The 21,215-nt window shown below is 37.2% G+C and overlaps 2 protein-coding genes across 2 annotated transcripts; one reads left to right on the top strand and one right to left on the bottom strand.

The window, feature by feature from the left end:
- Positions 1-1,048: 1,048 nt before the first annotated feature.
- LOC114755006 (GTP 3',8-cyclase, mitochondrial-like) lies at positions 1,049-5,936 on the bottom strand. Its single transcript, XM_028943877.1, has 8 exons — positions 5,783-5,936; positions 5,614-5,680; positions 4,041-4,661; positions 3,686-3,853; positions 3,406-3,597; positions 2,461-2,529; positions 1,570-1,654; positions 1,049-1,443 (listed from the first exon to the last, which is right to left on the bottom strand). Exons 2-7 carry the CDS (start codon positions 5,677-5,679, stop codon positions 1,571-1,573), a joined length of 1,200 nt encoding a protein of 399 aa, XP_028799710.1. The 5' UTR covers position 5,680; positions 5,783-5,936; the 3' UTR covers positions 1,049-1,443; position 1,570.
- Positions 5,937-18,680: 12,744 nt separating this feature from the next.
- On the top strand, positions 18,681-19,569 carry LOC114755054 (uncharacterized). Its single transcript, XM_028943919.1, has 2 exons — positions 18,681-18,797; positions 18,943-19,569. Exons 1-2 carry the CDS (start codon positions 18,681-18,683, stop codon positions 19,567-19,569), a joined length of 744 nt encoding a protein of 247 aa, XP_028799752.1.
- Positions 19,570-21,215: the final 1,646 nt, after the last annotated feature.

The following is a 21,215-nucleotide window of genomic DNA, read 5'->3' on the forward strand; positions in this document are numbered from 1 at the left end:
GAAGGCAAGGTTTAAGGTATTAGGATTCTACTACTAAATGGAACAAAGCAGCAAGCACCGACTTCAGCCAATAACATATGATGTATCACCTAGTGATCAAAATAAAATGTAATAATTCCAAGTCATGTGACTAGTCGTTTTGCAAATCCTTCACCCATTTAGCGAAAAAGTGTGCCTTTTGTTTGATCTGGTAATTTGCATTCTTTGCATTCGCAAAAGTAAATATCTATAATCTACATAATGCATTAAAACATAGAAAAATAACAATAAACATGAAAGTACGATGTGAATTCCCCACATAGTTGACCGTACTATACGGATTCAATGAAGAGACTTCATGTCCTCTTGTAAATGGAAATTGTCATTGTAAGATACTTTAATATTTGGAGAAATCCTTAGAATCCAGTCGCATATTTCTTTCTTATATTACTCTTTTCCTCAATGTATAAATATATAAATTATTATTTGATATTTTCTAACTCCTGTAGATCTAAAGCATTGCATAAAATTTAAGAAATGATTTATACTATTTATACTTTATGAATAATATGACTTGTTGAATTTTCTGTTTCTCTATATATAACTAAACTAGGAATAGGTATAAGATGGTCCATCACTTATTAAAGTACTCATCTCATCTTTAAAATAAGACCTAATTAACTAATTTGAGTAGATTAAGGATGATAGTTAAATTAATTAATATGACCCCATAATCTTTATTGACTCCCTCCTTCTCTTTTCTATTTGATTATTGTTGAGTAAATATCAATAGGGTTAATTTAAAAAAAAATTAATAAACATGTAAAATACATCTTACAAATTATGTTTTACACTAAGGACGGGAAAGAGTATTATACAACCAAAATGCATGATCATTTGAATCATTTAGTATTTCCTCCACACAAAAAGTAATAAAAATTTAACAGGATAGGTATCCAATATATGAATGCGGATTCAAAGACAAGAAGTTTGGTCGATCGCTCAGTAGAAAACATTCTTGATATCCCATGTAGCTTCATTTTTTTTTTTTTGGGTGACTGCATGTAGCTTCATCTTGATGCAAATCATCTTATTCATTGATAAGACTCAGATACATTACAGAGGAAGGAACCTTGGTACAAATGTCAACGATGAGGATCAGAATCAAGTGCATTTTACAAGACCGAAGCTCTTTATAACATTTTAGTGCGAGATCAACCAGCTTCTTAACCAAACCCCTATGTCTATAGTACTGCCCATATAATCTCATGGGGGTAGCCATTAAGTTAGATCAAGGGATCTCTTATCAAATTCAAGACCAATATTTCTACATACAGTGAAAAAGAACCACAAATGAGAAGCTTAGTCATTCGCCAATACTCCAACTGAGGCTGTTTCTTCCCAGGGATGCTCTGCCCCCGTTCATCTCAACGCTTCAAATATAACAATCTTTTGTTATAATACCTAAAACCAGAAGCAAATAAACTATATCTCAGAAATTCAAAGCACAAATCTTCAAAGAGATTGAATGCATGCCATTGATTTAAAAAAAAAAAAAAAAAAGGAAGTATACAGTAGATATAACCAGACCTTATCCCCCGATATGTATCATGGGCCTATTTGCTGTCTTTGCAATGTCAAACATGCCAGCGTGTGAAGCTTTCTTCCTTTTCACCTACATATGCCAGAACACATTACTCAGAAACATAATAGTACAGGATGCCTCTGATAGCTCAATATGCTTAGTTCGCTCTAATAACTGGAGAAATTTAGCAAGAGTTTCTTGGGTTCTTGTTTTCAGGTTCTACATTACAAACACAACAAAGTGGAGAAGACCTTAATATGTGATGTGGAACTGTAAAATATATCTAATTAACAAGTTTTTATCAGCTGATTTAATATGCATAACAAACACTTGAAAACCATGCCTTACTTTTGTCATTTATGCTTTTAAGTAGTACGTGGCCGGCAAATTTTTTTTCTTCCTTTTTTGTATGTACCAAGGTATCCACTACTAGTGGCAGTGACTAATCCCCTTGTCTTAAATGGCTGGCCACGGGATGCTTTTCATCCACCACTTGGTATAACCACTAGGTTACACCCACGTGGTTCCATGACGGACAATCTTTTTTTTCAGGTGATACACCACCGGTATCCAGTGCCTTTGGCAACTGACTAATCCGGTTCGGCCTCAAGGAGATCCCAATAAGGGGGCAAAAGTCTCCCAGCAGGGGTTGCTCCATTCCCAAGGATCGAAACTGAGACCTCTGGTTAAGGGGCCAGGAGTATCTGCCACTCCGACCAAAGCAAATATGAAATGTGACATCTGACATGAAGACTGTATGCATGATGACAGTATGAAGCCATCTTTGCATGAGCGTCATGCTAACAAAGTATGCTAGACCTGATACGGATACAAGCGGCAACATGAAGTTTTAATAAGGCTAATTGAATGCTTCAATAATAATTAAGCAACCATACCGCAGCCCCAATTATCTCTCTAAGCTCATGATCCTCTGCGCCATGTCGAAGAGGATCTCTTAAGCTAACCTGCAAGAGAATCAGAGCATGTAAGGACATCTAGTATATGTGCCAAAAGAGAATTTTTTGGCTGACACCATAAATGAAAGACAAATAGCTTTTAAAATCATTTTGTCGTGTGAAAAAGTAAATGCTTATCAACCTTGAAGAAAGAAATATCTGTATGAGAAAAATTAGAAGATGCCAGGGAATTATAGTCAGGAAAACAAAGAAGCATTGACTGCAGTCAACAGGACATGAACAAACTGATCAAGTGGGCTGTGCAAAACCACTTGTTGAATGGATTGAGCATGACACCAGCACATCAATAAAGAAGATCCCGTCATTTAAACTACAATGAACCAGAGAAGGAAAACGAGAACAAAATTGATAGGTTGGTCCTAAAAGCACCAGCGGAATGAATTGTCCAATTCTTACAAACCAGCTCCAGCTTTAGCAGGGTATAATCAAGACTAAAGAATTTGTAAACAACAATTCAATACTTGCGCCAATCAATTTGAATTTCTTTGATATTTTTCTTTGATTCCAAAACAGGGAATCCATCATATGTAAGAATTCACAATAGAATCGGTAGTTCAAAGTTCCGACTTAAAATTGTAATTTCTCTGTTTGATACTGAGACAAACTGCTAGAAATCTGCTTCACTAGCAGCAGTTGACTGTATCGAATCTGATATGCACCTCAATAAAGAATGTAATGTTCAAAACCCAGTTGGACATAGAAAGCCTATAAGTTTTTTCCACAACCAACAACTATGCATTCCTTGATTTGCTAATCACATTAATAATTCCAAAACCATCCAAGATCACAAATCATACTCAAGTTACCACCATCACGTGGCATAAATCGCAGACACATAATCTTAACAGATAGAATTGGGCTTACCTCTGAAGGACCAAATAAACAAACTTTGAAGTTTCCATCAGCTAATAATCGCAATCTGTTGCAACCAGCACAAAAATGCTCCGTCATTGATGTGATGAATGAAACTGTACCCTGATGCCCGTCTATTGTAAAATTCTTCGCTGTTTCTGTTGGGTGATCCTGAAGTCTCTTTAAGCCTGTAAATCGTTTCCCCTGTTTGATGATGATGGTAAAAACTATGGGATCTCTGTAAGAAAAACTTCAAAACTCTATTCAATCAGCAGTCAGAATTCTACCTTACCACTATATCCAACATCTCTGAGTAGGGCACAAGTTTCTTAACATTCCACACATTTCCATCGAAAGGCATAAACTCAATAAATCTGACATTAATCGGCTTTCCACGTGTCAACTCAACAAAATCACAAATTTCATCATCATTGAATCCGCGCATTACAACACAGTTGACCTGAAACATTAGGAAGCATGCTAAACAGCTTATAAATGCATCCCGAGTGACATTAAACTTTTAGAAGTTATGCAAGGCTATAAAACTTATTTGAATGATTCAATAATTAGGCAAAACGATAACTACTTGAGGGGAGGTGATAAATTGAATGCGTCAAGATACATAAATAAATAAGACTAAAAGTTACCTTAACTGGATTATATCCAAGGTCTATGGCAGTATTGATTGAACCCATTACTTTTTCATGTCCTTTGCGTCTTGTCATGAACTCAAATTTTGCTGGCACCAAAGTGTCTAAACTGATGTTCACAGAAGTAAGCCCACATTCTTTCAGCTTAGGAAGTTTCCTTGCAAGGGCTATGCCATTAGTAGTCATGGCTAATGTCTTCAGCCCCTTCAAGTTTGACAACTCCCAACATATGTCTTCAATATCCTTTCTGACGGTTGGCTCCCCACCAGTCAAGCGAATTTTGTTCACTCCAGAGCTAACAAAAAGATTTGCTAACCGCATTATCTCAGTCCTTGTTAGAAGCTTAGGGCTAGGAGTGAGCTCCGCACCCTCTTCTGGCATACAGTAATGACACCGTAAATTGCAACGCTCTGTTAAGGATATCCTCAAATAAGTGTGCAACCTTCCAAAGGAATCTACTAACATGTCAGAGTCAGAATTATCTTTTGGCTGATCTTCGAAACATGTCGCAGAAGATGTGGCATACATTCTTGCTGCATGTTGCTTCAAAATTCCACTGAACAAAGCTTGATCTTTACTATTTCTGGAGGCAAATAATGATCCAATTTCACAATTTACCTGTTGCAATTATATTAGCAGTGTTAGCTAGACTTCTTTTATTCCAAAATCTAGCTTCAACCACACTTAAGATTAACAAGAAAGAAGACAATCTTGGATGCTAAATCAATTCTCAAAAGGCAAATCTGAATCATCAATCATTCAAGTGGGGGCACTAAAAATACTCAATTCATGCATTCATTAAAACAAGTAATTAATATATATCAAGTAATTAATGGAGAAAGAACTGGCGACTCTGTAATTTTATCTCCACAATTTCCTCCACCTGGAAATGATCCAAAACACACAAACACAAGAGATGCTCTTCTGTCAACGTGAAATTGGATAAAAAATATGAGAATAGTAATGTCTTGAGGGGAATGCTATAGAAATACATCACCCAAGGGACACATACAAAATAATTCAATTCAATCCTATGGCCTAAACAGCCCCCACCAAATGACACAGACTAAACCAGCTGGAGCCCACCGCCCCCGGGGGGTGGGAAGGGGGTATTCTGTGTATTTCAAGTTTGACAAAAGACATTAATATTAATGATTTATTTAAGGAGTCAATCATGCTTGATGAGGAATCTGTCAGATATTCATATATTCTTAAAAGCATTAGTGTGCTAGATATAGGCAATATACGAGTAATACAAAACATAGAAACTGGAAGGGTGTAAGGAGTGAAAATAATTAGAAGCAACCAAAAACGTTAAAAAAAATTGCAACGGATAAGTAGATGTCCTGTTCTTGTTAAGCTTAAAAAAACGTATTCTGACTGTAATCTACCAGAGTTTGACATGGACACTTCGTACAGCTTTGTTGATAATGTGATCCGAGAGTTTCCATCCATTAAATTTTAATACAAAATATAGCATGACCATTCAGATAACAAAATAAGTGTGACCAAAAACAAAAATAAAGACAATGATAAACCCAATGCAAAAAGCAAAAGAAAAGGCCACCACCTGGAAGAAATTTGATTGTTTGAGCCCAATACGCCAGTCATTCAATTTAGATAAGTAGCGCCTCATCCTGGTTTCAGAGATGATAGAGACCACAGATACAAAAATATGAGGAAAACGAAAAGATAAAAAAGAAAGACAGAGTTTTTTTAATATAAGAAAGAAGCATCACCTGAAGATATGATAAAGACTCAAAATTCCTTATCTGGAACCGATAGAACGGCGAAAGGGGAGATGGGGAAGTGAGAATCGCAAGGACCTGAGAGTTTTGGGGACCCTTGACCATGTCGGAGAGCCAAAGTCCAAAGCATATTACATATATATAGATGGAGAGAGAGGGTTGGATTCCCTGGATATAGACTCTTGGAAGACCAAAGAAGCAATTAGCTAGTTGGTCAGTGAAACTTGGAGCCATAAGGTGAGATTGCCGGCGACGTGTAATTTTAAACCTGTAATTTTAAACAAATTAATTCCCCTTCCACCTCCGAAAGCATATCCGTTAGCCCCTTAATCACGTTTTTTTTTTTTTATGGCAAAAAAAAAATCACGTTTTCATTTTTCCCTGCACGTAACGCAAATGACGCATCATAAGTCATAGCATTAGAACACTAACGAAATGATCAAAATCAATTTCATAATTTTTTGGAAGTATCGTTTGTCAGCGGATAATTAAAAAAATGGTCGGATCAAAATTCTTTTATAAAGGCATAATTTTTCAAAAATAGAAGGTTCAGTTTAGTTCAATTAGGATTTTTTCCCAGCCTTTGATCGACCACATCGTACTTAAGCGAGGTGACGTGATGAGAAATTAGCAGCTTATCCTTGATTTTCCGTTTCATCTCTTTTTGAATAAAAGTTGCAGATATATTAAAAGAAATTGAAACTTCAGTTAATAAATTAGAAGGCTCAGTTCTAGACCATCCAAAACATCATTTTATGGTCTCTCTCTGTTCTCTCCCCCCCGGGGGGTCAAGTGCACCTATGCCGAATTCAATCATAATTCACAAAGGCTTCCTTCCATGCATGTAGTTCAGGGGAAGATGCAGAAGAGTTGACTTTTATTTAAGGTTAGATTAGATAGAGATTAATTGGAGTTTACTTTATTTAAGCTAGGATTAGATCTTCAAAGGAAGCTTCTTGCTGGTGTTTGACTCTCCATCTGCTAGTTTCTAACATTTAGATGAACTTGTTGACCCATATTCTTCAAGTTTAATTTATGCAGTGAAAGAAAAATCCATGGGGGATTCTTTAGATTATACTGCAAACTATGCTCACATGTTAGGATTTGATGATCCAAGCATTTTTCCATTATTCCATATGCCTCTGATATAATCCTTACATTTTAATCCTGTCATCATAAGTATGTGAGATAGTATTGAAATTTTTTTATTATTGAAATATACTTGCTTTTCCATATGCCTCTGATATTCTTCATTATGATTTACCTTAATGTTCAATTCAGGTTGCTAGTCATTTTGCAGATCCTTACCAACCATATCAGGTTTGTGCATGCTTTTTCTTTTGACTTTTTCTTGTTCAGAAGGGTGTGAGTTGGATGAGATCTATGGTTTTAGAGTTTGGGGCACCATATATCAGTACAGACAAATTGAAAGACCACTTTCATAAGACGCTGAATAGTGGCCGGGCAAAAAGTGCAGTGACTCAAAATGGCGCTTGTTCTCTCCGAGAAGCCTTCATCCCAGATTCCTTCCTCTCAAGAGGAAGATGATTTACTAGTGAGAAGTTCGAAGAAAATCAAGAATGCTACTATGGAAGAGGGGGGAAGCATCCTAAAGGGTCATTGGCCAAAACTTGGTGAGAAGGGAAATATTTTCTATGCTGGTGGACCTTCCTTTGTTGATAAACTAAAGGGTACAGACCCAAATGACTGCTTGACGGAGGGGGAGGAGGATAACAATGATGCCTTGGGAAACATCTCTGACGATACTATGTCTGAGAAGTCTTCAAAAGAGACTAATCAGGATATGGACGAGCCTATATACAGAACTATTGAAGACCCCAACCGAAACTTTCCCACCTTTGAATTCTCTAGTAGAATGAAGAAGAGACTTTATAGGTCTTGGAACAAAGCTGTAATAGTGAAACTGTTGGATAGGCACATTGGCTATAAAGCCCTGTACTCTCGACTACAATCAATGTGGGCAAGGAGGGGAGTGATTAACCTTATCAATATAGGTTATGGTTTTTTCATAGTCAAGCTATCAAATAGGGAGGACTATTTCAATGCTTTGACTGGAGGACCGTGGATGATATATGATCACTATCTTACTGTGAGGCCTTGGGAACCTAGATTCAGACCAGAACGTGCTTCCATCAACAAGGTTGCAGTGTGGGTAAGGATGCCAAAAATCTTTCTTGAATATTATGATGAGGAGGCGCTCACAATTATCGAAAACCGGATTGGACAGACGATTAGAGTGGATATGAATACCTCTTGCCAGCTACGCGGTCACTATGCAAGAATCTGCGTTTTGGTGGACTTAGGGAAACAACTGATGTCAGGGTTTTCTCTTGATGGTGAAGAGTATTATTTAGAGTATGAGGGATTGCATATGGTGTGCACCAGTTGTGGCATTTATGGTCACAGACATGATACATGCCCAAAGAAAGCAAAGATGAAGGAAACAAAAGGAGCAGATGTAAACAAATCAAATGAAGCGGGTCTCCATGAAAGGCGTGAGGATAATAGCATTAGAAACGAACAAGAACAATGGAGAATAGTTCAGAAAACTCGCCGGCAACGGAAAAGCAAGGACGGAAAAGGTGAGATAGCAAAGCCGGGAAATAGAGAATCTTGATTTGGTGTGCTAGCTGACGTGGAGGAGCCTTCGGACAATACGGGTACCAACGGTGTCGTAGCTGAACCAGTCGTACAAGAGGTGCCCCTACAACGCCCACAATTTCAGAGCACTACCTCTGCAGGACATTGGAAAGGGAAGAGAAAAGTGACTCAGAAAAAACAGGTGGTCGTTACTAAAGATACGGACTGTTTCATGCTACAAGCTGTAAATGAGACAAATGACAGAGAAATACAAAGGAAAAGTGAGAAGAGAACGAGAGAAATGATGCGAGATGATATTTTGAGAAGGGAACGGAAAGGTGGCGAGGTTCTGATGCTTTCAATGGGAGAAAATATAGAGGGGGAAAATATGGGAAGGGAATTAGCCGAGGAAAATATGGAAATTGTGGGGGAAGAAGAGAATTTGGATCAGAATAATCAACTAGTCATCACCCAACCTAATGCTCTGGAAAGGCATTACAACCAAGTTCGAATTGAAGAAGTAGACCCTGGTGATCATTATATTGGGCCTCCGAATTTAAGCCCAAAGGCGAGTGAAGAACAAGTCCAATGCAGTGAGGGCTCCATTGTGCCAGAGACCCAATTTCCTATTGGGCCTTGATGTTTCACACGAGAATTTGCTCTGATCCCTTTATAGTTTTTATGGATAGCATCTTATATTGGAATACAAGGGGGTCCTGTGATAAGGGGCTCCTAAGAAATCTAAAACTAGTGTGTAGTGGGCCAAAACCTCTCCTGATTTGCCTTGCTGAGACTCGGTGTAACAGAGCAGAAAGGTTCCACGTTCTGTAGTCCATGGGTTTCGATGGCATCAAGGTTATTCCTAGTCTGGGACGGTCTGGTGGTTTAGTAGTAGCTTGGAGGAGCAATCAAATTCAAGTCACAGTATTAGAAGAGAATAGACAGTTCTTCCATCTGGACTGCTCCTTCTCAGGAAGGAACAAATTTTTCCTAACCACTGTTTATGCAATCCCTCATTCGAACCACCGTCATTTGTTGTGGGGAAGTTTGAAATCCTTGTCTGCAACTATAATACAACCTTGGGCTGTGATTAGAGATTTTAATGATATTATTATGGTGAATGAGCGGACTGGTGGAAGCAGAGGTAATGTCCAACGCATGAATTGGTTTCAGCAACAACTTGATCAGTGTGGCCTTTGCGATCTGGGTTTCAATGGTCCGAAGTACACTTGGAAGGGACCTAAAGTAAATGGGTGTGCTAGGCTGTACGACAGACTGGACAGAGCTCTGGGTAATTCTCTTTTCTTTACTGCTATGTCTGATTGTGTAGTTAAAGTATTGCCTCGTACTCATTTCTCAAATCACAACCCAATTCTGATGCACTTTATTACTAGGAACTTAAGAAATCCTAAACCGTTTCGTTTTGAGGCCATGTGGCTTGCTCATGAGAACTTTATAGATTTTCTAAACTTAAATTGGATTGATGATGAAGATATAAACCAGGCCTTGCTGTCCCTGCGTCAGTCTTTGTATTGCTGGAATAAAAATGTGTTTGGCTTTATAGAAAATAAGAAAAAGCACATTCTGGCTCGGTTAGGTGGAATTCAAAACTCAGCTGCTTACCCCCATTCTAACTTTCTATGTAATCTGGAAGTAAACCTTCAGAACGAGCTTGAGAATATCCTTAGATTGGAGGAGATCAAATGGTTTCAAAAAGCTAGAACTGATTGGATTGCGCAGGGGGATAGGAATACACGGTTTTACCATTTGAAGACAAATTTTAGAAGAAGGAGGAATAGAGTGTTAGCTCTGAAAAATGACTCTGGAGATTGGATCGATGAGGAGGATCGACTTAAAGCTTTGGTGGTGAATTATTTTAAAGTTTTATTTAAAGATGAAAGTGGGAGATCAAATTCGTTGCAAACCACTGCATCTTTTCCTTTGAATCAGAACCTTCATGTTGATCAATTGGATAAACCTCCTACTGATGAAGAAATTAAAGACGCTATTTTCTCTATGGGTCCTTACAAAGCTCCAGGTTATGATGGCTTTCCTCCAATCTTTTATCAATCAAATTGGAGTAAAGTGGGCTCTTCTATATGCAAATTTGTTAAAGATGCCTTCAAAAGGGATGTTTCTCTCACTGAGGCCAACAAGACTCTTATTTCCCTGATCCCTAAGAAGGATAATCCTGACATGATCAGCCATTTTAGACCTATCTCATTATGCACGGTTCACTACAAGTGCATCACTAAAGTGATTTCTAGTAGATTGAAGCACCTTATGGATGATTTAATCTCTCCAAATCAAGCTAGTTTCATCAAAGGGAGACATATTCAAGACAATATTATTGTGGGGCAAGAAATTATGCATATTATGAAAAAAAAACTAGAGGAAAAAGAGGTCTCATGGCTTGGAAAATTGATCTTGAAAAAGCTTATGATCGTATTAGATGGGACTTCTTAAAGCAGACTCTAATGAAGACTGGGATGGAGACTAATTTTATCGATCTGATTATGTCTTGTGTTACATCTACCTCTTATAATGTCTTGTGGAATGGCTCCCAAACTGAATTTTTCTCTCCTGGAAGGGGTCTTCGACAAGGGGATCCTATTTCCCCCGCTCTTTGTTCTATGCATGGATAGATTGTCTCATGTTATCTGTGATGCGGTTAGTAGGAAAGATTGGAAGCCAATAATGATAACTAGAAGGGGACCATCTATCTCTCATCTAATGTTTGCAGATGATCTCCTTTTGTTTGGTGAAGCTACTGAGAGACAAGTTGGTTGCATGATGGAATGCCTCAATGTTTTCTGTGAGGCTTCAAGAGGAAAAATCAATAAGAGCAAATCTTCCATTTTCTTTTCACCAAAGGTCCCTACTACTATAAGAAGGAAGATTTGTGATATTACAGCCATGTCTGTTTCTGCAGAAATTGGGAAGTATCTTGGGATTCCAATCACCAGATGGAGGAACCCATCCAATACTTTCCACTATATAGTTGATAGAATCAAGTCCAAACTTGCCACTTGGAAGGAAAATTGTTTGTCAACGGCTGGTAGAATCACTCTTGCAAAGTCAGTTATTAGTGCTATCCCTCTTTATCCTATGCAGGTTGCAAAAATTCCTCTATCAATTTGTACTAAAATTGAAAAAATACAGAGGAATTTTATTTGGGGCACAAGCCATAAAACGCATGGTTTTCACCCTATTGGGTGGGAACAAATTACTCTACCAAAAAATCATGGAGGATTGGGACTCAAGAGATTATCCTCTTTAAATCGAGCTTGCGGGGCAAAAATTGCTTGGAAACTTATATCTGGTTCCAAAGGACTTTGGGTAGATGTGTTATTTAACAAATATATGCTCAGGAATGAGGAGAATTTACTTGATGCCAAGAATGGGGATTCTCCCCTATGGCATTTTATTTCACAACAGCAGGAAATCGTTGAATTGGGATCTAAATGGAATGTCAAGAATGGAAGGTTGGTAAAATTTTTCACTGATAAGTGGCTGCTGACTAATAGAACTATTAAAGAAGTGTGTATTAGATCTCTCACCCAAGTTGAGATGGAAAGTAAGGTGAATGAGTGGGTTAAGCATGGGTCTTGGGACTTCCAAAGACTTGCATCTGTAATTCCCAGTGATATTTTCCAGCGACTAATTACCTTGATGCCGCCTTTGGAAATAGCAGGAAATGATATCTTATCCTGGAATGGTACAACTGAGGGAAGTTTCACGGTTAAGAGTGCCTATTACATGATAGAGGAGAGCCCTCCCAACACTTATAGCCACGTCTACAAGGCGTTATGGAAGTGGAGAGGTGCAGAACGTATTAAGGTGTTCCTATGGGTAGCTTTCAATAATAGACTCCCTACTAATGAATGGAGGAGTAGATGGTCCTCTGCTTCATCGATGTGCCCTCATTGCAATGGTCAGGTGGAAAGTGTTTCACATGTTCTTAGAGATTGTGTCTATGCCGAGCAGTTGTGGAGGCAGCTTATCAGACCAGAGTATTATGTGCAATTCTTCAACTCTCCCTTAAAAAACTGGTTTGCTTTAAATTTGAAAAGAGACTTGGGTATATATGAAGATGACAATTGGGACTTAAAATGGGCTGTTACTACTTGGAAACTTTGGTTATGGAGGAATGAGATGGTGTTTGGTGTTGACGTTCAAAAGCCTCCTGATCCAGCAGTAATCATCGAAAATTGCTGGAGAAATTATGTCTTGATCCAGGATGAAGCTAGAACAAACCTGTCCAGTATAAGTGGGGGCTCCTGGAAACCTCCATACTCAGGCTGGATAAAAGTAAACGTGGATGGTGCTATGACTTCATCCTTGAAGAAAGCTGGGTGTGGGGGTGTTCTAAGAGACTGTAAAGGCATATGGATAGCAGGCTTCTCTCAGGCTCTCGACAACTGCACTACCATTGAAGCTGAACAGTGGGCTATCTTCAAGGGTCTCAAACTTGCTTGGGATTTTGGATTCAAAAAGGTAATTCTAGGATCTGATTCAAAGGGTTCTATTAATATGTTCAAGAAGGAGCCGCGCACCAACTCAGAGAGCTTACTTTGCCTTCAGATACGTGAATATATGGCTTATGATTGGGACCTTGAATTAAAATATATTCCTAGAGAGCAGAATCAACTTACTGATGCTTTGGCCAAGGGAGGTTTATCCAAATCTTCTCTTTTCGCTACTTGTCCGTCTCATTTGAAGACTTTGTGTGATGCTGAGTGTTTGGGATCGAGTCCCCTTTAGTTTGTTTTAGCTTGTTTGGGCTCTAGCCCTCTTGTTTACCAAAAAAAAAAAATAGTGGCCGGGCAATTTTATAAGAATGTTACATACGGTGAAGACTGAAGGCTTTGGAGCTCCCCCCACCCCCCCCCAAAAAAAAAACCCCCCTTGGTGTACTTGGTGAATTGGTTGAGTCAGATGGATCAGAAAGTGCCCTTTCTGTTTGCTTCAGATTTTCTTGTTATTTTCAGCTTTATCAACCAAACTCGGTAATTTGTCTTTATTTTCATTGATTGTCAGATATTCATGTCTTGATTTTAAGCAGTTTCCTCTATCTCCTCTTCTAAATAATATGATAATGGCTTTACTCACAAGTGGTTTGCTATACCAGTTACAATGGTGATTGAACTTGGATGCTCATAGTGAAGTGCTTTTGAACTACGAACTCTAATTCTTAATATAAGAATTAGTTAAAAATTAAATTTGGTCATAAATATAAAATCTCAATTTACTTTGTCTCTAAAATTTATAATATTTTCTCTAAATTATTTATTCATTGAAAGGGTTCCCATCAAGGGATAGTTTCAATGCAAATGATTAAAGAAGACAGTTTAGAAAAGTTAACACATATTTGTTACACTTAACTAATTTTTTTAATCTCCTCAAATTAGTTATTTAACTCTTATACTACCTCCGGTCCTTAATATAAAATCTCATTTGACTTTTATTTTGGTTTTAAATATAAGACCCCAATTCACTTTATCTTTTATATTTATGTATTTTTTCTTAAGGTAATCCTTCTGATAATAATAGTTCTAGCCAATAGACTTGATTAGCAAGGATATTTTAGGAAAGACAACACTTATTTATTATAAATAACTAACTTAACTTATTTCCTTAATCTACTTAAATTAGTCAACTAGCTTTTATATTTATGGTCGAAGGTAGAGTTAAAAATCGGAGGTAGTAGTTTGGTCCAACTGAGGAGAAAAGTAGTTTCAATTCTCTTTGATAAAAACTGAGATGATATTCCCGCCATAATACCCTTTACTCTGTTAAAACTTCTTAGGCAGATAAGGTCTGCTCTTAATTCTTGTGCAAAAAGCTGAAAACCTTCAAAGACACTTAATCTTGGACGCAGATAGTGTCAAATATATATCAGTAAATTCAACCAATTGGGGAGACACTTCTCATAACTTGCACTTGAGAGGCCTAAAGTATTACTCTGCAGAAACTTGAGGAATTGGGGTGCCAAAGCAGAACCATCCTCAACTAGGGAGCATGCTTCTTGGGTCTAACTTTCGCTTGGAAGGCACCCTCACAAGTTAATTACAAGGCAAGGCTAGAAATATTGATACAAATTTGATTTTTCAAGGACAGATAAATCAAGTTAAGTGTGCGTCTGTGGGAGGGTCATGTAAGCTTGTTCAATGGAAGTTTCACTCTTAAGGTACTTTATTTCACTCTGTCCTTGTATCTTTCAACTAAACAAGTTTACGAAGAAATTTTGTTGCAGGGCGATGTGAAATCCAAAATTAGGTACATATAGTTGCAATGAGGAAGAGCATTTGTTTCTGGAGTTAGGTAAAGAGTGTTTTTCACTTCTTTTTTCCCTGCCCTCACTTTGGCACAAATTTCTTACCAGTTCTGTTAAACTCCACAAATTAGGTGCAAGAGGGTGTGAAACAAATTAAACTCAAGGCATTGTTGTTTTGGGTCATTCTTTCTCGTTGAAATTATCTCTTTCTAGTAGTAATAATTCATCATGCTATCAATGATGAATTAATTAAATATTCATTACTTGTTGATGAAAAAGATCATGTTAGAAGAGTATTTTGATTTGAGACTGATAATTTTCTAATCTAACACAATAATATTTAGCATTGAGATGATTGTATTAAAATTAAAAAAATCAAATAAATTACAAAATCTTTTGAAGTTGCATTAGCTATAAGTCAGTTTCAATTGTCGCTTTCTTTTGCTCCTAGGCAACCTATCTATTTGTTTATGTCAATTTTATTTTTAATTTCATGGCTCATTAATTTGGATAAAACTGAAAATGGTACAAGAGTGCACATAAGCATCTTAAAGTTTGCATGTTAGGTATTTTTCCTTCAATTCAGAAAATACACAACATTAACAACAACTTAACACGCAGTGAAAACATAATTTTTAATTAACAAATAATTGATTGAGGTGATAGCAACCTTATCCTTGTAAGAAAAAAAAATACGAATTCAAATTTTGAAAAATATTTTTGTTACGAGAGCTGAACACTTTTAATGTGTTCCAGCCTCAATTGAACAGTTAATTGCTTGAATTAAAAAACTGGGGCATAATAAATTTATTTGCTAGTTTTCATATTTTCCCCCGTTGAAGCTTAACCAGTTTTGTTGCAGGGGGGTGTGAATATTTTCCAGCAAGTTTCTGAGGTTAGTTGAAGGGTGTTTGTCAATACCTCGTTTGTCATCAGTTTATAAGTTTCATTATTTAAATTTTAAAAGCATAAAAATAAGGGCATAAAAATTTATATATATATATATATATATAATTTTTTGACATAACTCACATACTCATTGTATCCTCTATGAAAAGTTTGAACTTATGACTTACATTTCAACAAGACTTTAGAAAGAAAGTATTTTGTGAAATTGGAGTATAAGATTCTGGAAAATATTAATATAGACAGCAACTAGAGTTAGGTAAGATGAAAATCCGTAGCCATATAAAATAAATCATGAAAGAACAATTATCATCTTCATCTTGTTCCTATTTATAAGAAAATCTGTAAAATGTCCTGGTTAGTTTCTTTTTTTTTTTCCTCATTAATTACTTATTTTAATAATCAATATATTTATTATCTTATTTGAATAAGATAATAATTACTGTCTCTATTTGAATAATTTTCTTATTGTTTCCCTTATACTCTCTTTCATAAATAAGGATATTTTTGAGGAAAAAAACTTATAGTTTTAACATATTTATTATTTTTAACTGATTTTTTTATTTACTTAATTTAATCAAATGTTTTTTATAAATAAAAACTGACAAGTATCAAAATTGAAATTGACGTGACACCCATAAATATATCAATATAAATACCATTATTATAAGTATCATCTTTTTTTTATATAAAAATAAAAAGATCAATAATATACATTCTCCTACTTCTATTTATAAGTCACTTCTGACATATTTTATATAAATCAAGAAAAACTTTGAAATTCATTAACTTTTATTTAAAATTTAGTAATTTTCTGATTTTATGTCTATTTAATAAATAAAATAAACTCAATAATAAATAAAGGATAAAATTATATATTCATATATAAAAAATTCGTACTACCCTACATGACAAAAAATGACTTCTCTGCCTATAAGTGCCTGTTTGGGTCAGCGTTTGCTGGCCCAAACGTAGCTTATAATGACTTATAAGCTCAGTGAGAAATTGGGACCGTTTGGCTGAGCTTTACAACAATTGGGCTTCTGAATTTTTAAGCCCGTTGAACGTGCGATTGGGAGAAGCTGGAGCTGGGAGCTTCTGGATTATGGAGAAGTGGCTTATGGACCGTTCTGACAAAGGAATATATTCCTTTTACTTTTCTCTCCATTCATGTGCGTTCTCCCTATTCCCCCGTGAGCAGAGTCCAGCTTCTTCAACCCGAGCCCCCACTTGCTCTGTCTTTACTCGCCTCGACAAGAAGGTCCGTCCGTGGTCGCCTCCGAGAAGCTCCGTCGCTGGTGACTGTGAGCTCCGTCCCGTCATTGTGGTGAGGTCGGCTGTTGGGTGGGAGGTGTGCGTGTCCAGTGGTCGGAAGTCGTCTGGTGTTTGACCGTGAGCTCTGTCTGTGGTCGCCTCGGCCAAGTCCGTCGGTGGTCACCTGCAAGAAGCTCCGTCGCGTCGCTGGTGACCGTGAGCTCCGTCTGTGGTCGCCTCGACCAGGTCCGTCGGTGGATGCTGCTCGTTCATCACAAATCGAATCGGCTCTCACCGTTTGCAACCGACGTCGCATTTGAGCCGTGCGTGGAGTTCTTCTCTTCCCAGAGCAATACACCGTCCGATCTACCTCTGGCAGGCTTCGGTTGGTTGGATCAGGTTGGCCGGTTTAATTTTGTTATGTTGGTTTTCCGGTTTGATCCCTGTGGTTGCTGTGGTCCTTGAAACTCCGGTGGTCCTTGAAACTCCGGTGGTCCTTGAAATTCCGGTGGTCCTTGAATTTGTGGTTGCTGTCGTCCTTGAAATTCCGGCGGTCCTTGAATTTATGTTGTTACTGATTTCGATTTGTGATGGACCGACTTGTTAGTTCACTGAAACAGGGGCTTCATGTTTTGAATTTTATGGTTTTCGGTTACAATAATTTTTTGTTGGATGTTGGTTAATTGTTTAATGAGGATTTTCTGGTTGCATGTGGATTTTCTGTCTCTGTTTTTGACGGACGAAACAGGGATTAATGGTTCGAGGAAACGGCTCTAGCTTAATGAGAAAATGAAGAGCATAAATGTGTGTATATGACCGAAGGCTTGGGTGTGCAGTGTTGGGGATTTAAATTGTTGAGTATATGTCTATGTTGTTAATGGCGAGATATGTAACTCTGAAATTGTAATTTTCAGAATTACAATGGTTTTTGTTTTGCATGTCCCTAGCTTCGGTCTCTTGGTTTTTATGGTTATAGGATTCGATCTCTATGAGGGTAGGGTAGAAGAGAATGAGATGGTAACATGGTGTATATATGTGTGTCCGGATGGTTCATTTGATAGAGTTAATTAACGGCGTTGATAGAGCAAAGTAATAAGACATTAATTTGTACTATACAAAGAAATTAAGGACTATGTGGGTAATTACTTAAAAATCATTTGGAATTAATTTCGGGAAGTCTCAATCAAAATAAATTTAATGTTGTTCTTTCTCCTGTTATATTCTCTTACTTCTCTCTAATATGATATTTATTTAACTAATTTAATTATATTTAAAAAGTTATGTAAATTAGTTAATTATAATAAATATAACATATTTTTGTAAATAATCTTGTTCATCATTCTTAATTTGGTTTTTATTTGACTTTTACATAGTTAAATTAGGATAAAAATTAAACAATGTAATGCAGTTTAGGTTCAATTTATATGATATATTGAAAATTTAATTTCAAAATGTTCACAATCAATTACCACTGGAAAATAGTGGACATTGACATTGTGATTATATATTTATAATTTTAAAAAATATTGAATAAGAAAACTAAACAGCTTATGCAATTAAAATGCGTTACTTGGTGATATATGTTTGTTTGGTTACAATGTATGTGTTATATAATACGGCTTTCATTATTACATATTTAGGGCTTTGGTTGATTTAGTTGCTCTTATCTCGATCAAAGGGCGTAGAGAAATGGATAATGACAAGGGAAAAGCGACATGGGATCATTACACGACAAAAATTTTAATCGATGTTTGTGCCGAGCAAATAGTGCACAAAGAAAGACAAGGAACATCGTTTACAAGACCTGGTTGGTTGAAAATTGAAAAGAATTTTCGGGAAAGGAGCGAGAAAATGTATGACAGGAAGCAACTGAAGAACAGATTTGATGTATTGAGAAAAGATTGGAAGTTGTGGGAAAAACTGATGTCTGGGGAGACTGGCATGGGTTATGATGCAGCCACAAATAGGGTGTTGGCCTCTTATGAGTGGTGGCAACAAAAATACTGGTAATTATTTGTGTTAGTTGAGTTTTAATTTTGAATATCAGAAGGAACAGCGCTTAATTATGCCTAATTATGTTCATGTAGGTGGACCCTAATTTCAAGAAATTTAGACATCAGGGGCTGATGTTTGCATCAGATCTGATGAAATATTCAGAGATGTTGTGGCTTCGGGAGAGTATGCGTACGCACCATCAGCCTCACAGCCTCAGCCAGCGTTTGCTCCACAGCCTGACACAGAAGAGGAGGATGTTTATAGAGTCGGGCTAGACCAACAAGAAGGGTCAGGGGATAGTGAGGATGAAAACTTTGGTGTGGACCCAACAGCCAGTGCCTTCACAAATGACTTCGCTGCTTGCAACATAAACACCCCCGCAAGTACTGGACCAAGTGGCTCAGGAAGCTATGGAAAGAGAAAGAGGGGTGAGACATCAGATGCAAAGAAGAAGAAGAAAGTTGCTGCAACTACATTAATTTCTGATAGCCTGAGTGTCATAGCAGCTGCTTCTGACAAGCGAGCAGTAGCATTGGTTGAAGATCCCCAAATACTTGATAAGGTTTTGGCACACCTGACTACCGTTGAGGAGCTTAATGATGACAATCAACTATATTATGCATGTGCCAAGATGCTTACGCGGTTGAGGTGGGCTAGGCGAGCCTATTTGGGGCTTATGCATGATAGAAGCAAGTTGTTGAGGTGGTTGATACCGGCAGCACAAGACCCAGACACATGGAAGTGACCTGCAGAATAGGATTTAGTTTAGGACTTAGCTGTTTAACTATTGTTATTGCACTTGTTAACCTGAACTACCTGCTGTTTTAACCTAAACTGATGTGGCATGTTGTAGGAACTTTATTAATCATTATGTAATATATTTACGCTAATTTCTACTTGTCATCTATGCGTTTGGTTTTTCTGTTTGCAGTATGAAAATTATTTACACTTTGTTTAGTGTAATCCTTATAATGCTTACATTTTGTTTTCACCATAATTACAGGGTTAATTCCAGAAATGGCTAATTGGAACGATGATTCACCATGGAATGAAGATACTTTATGGAATTGGAATAACGATTCACAGCCAAATGAAGATGACCATTCAACCATAATTAATGAGGAATTAACACAATATGAAGCAGTAGGTGCATTGGTTGGTCATTATTGTGAAATGTACATGTTTAAACAACCGTGCAGAACTAGTGAGCAGACAGGAAATTTATGGGTACAAGGCATTATGAATGGGCATGATGATCGATGTCATGAAATGTTTAGAATGGATAAAGATGTTTTCCACCTCTTATGTACTAAATTGGTGGAACATGGTTTACAAAAGTCTAAGTACGTAGGAATTGAAGAAATGGTTGCGATGTTTTTAAACACGGTTGCACATGGACAATGCAATAGGATGATCCAGGAACGATTTCAACGATCAGGGGAAACTGTAAGTAGGCACTTTCATAATGTACTGCAAGCTTGTCTTAGCCTATCGAGTGAACTTATTCGACCCATAGATCCAACATTTCGTGGAACTCATAGAAAAATTGAGAACGATCCACGTTACTACCCATTTTTTAAGGACGCAATCGGAGCAATTGATGGCACTCATATACAATGTGTTGTCCCCGCTGCAAAACGAGACAAATTTATTGGCAGAAAGGGATATCCATCACAAAATGTCATGGCTGTATGTGACTGGGATATGTGTTTCACTTTTGTCTTGGCAGATGGGAGGGATCTGCACATGATGCTCGTATATTTGATAGTGCTATTACAAATTCATCTCTTAATTTCCCTCATCCACCTCCAGGTATATGTTTATGTGTTCCAATCATGCATGTTCTTTTAATTATTTCATACTTTTATTCATTTCACAATCTCTCAAATTGTTTCATGAATCATTAGGGAAATATTACTTGGTTGATGCGGGATATCCAACACCAAATGGATATCTAGGTCCATACAGATCTGAGCGCTACCACCTTCCAGACTTCCGACGACAAGTAGGATTCCGAAGTAGCAACGAAGCCTTTAATTATTATCATTTCAGTTTAAGGTGCACAATAGAAAGAACATTCGGTGTTTGGAAGAATAGATTTCAAGTCCTCCGAAATATGCGCAGTTACGACTTCCAAACACAAGTTTATCTGGTTTGTGCAACAATGGCTATTCATAACCTTATAAGGAGACATTCGAGCTCCGACTTGTTTTTTGAACAAGCTGAAAATGGTAATAATGTGGGCGAACATGATCAGGCTGAAGCTAGTCAACCATCATCTTCAAATGTTACATCACAGTCTTCATCGCATATGAATCGCGTCCGTGATGCAATCAGAGACCAAATTATCCATAGCTTATCTATTGATTAGTTATGTAATATTATTTAGTT

The sequence above is a fragment of the Neltuma alba genome, unplaced genomic scaffold, assembly GCF_004799145.2.
Source record: "Neltuma alba isolate B1F8T4 unplaced genomic scaffold, ASM479914v2 tig00010229_pilon, whole genome shotgun sequence".
In the NCBI taxonomy this organism is placed as follows: domain Eukaryota; kingdom Viridiplantae; phylum Streptophyta; class Magnoliopsida; order Fabales; family Fabaceae; genus Neltuma; species Neltuma alba.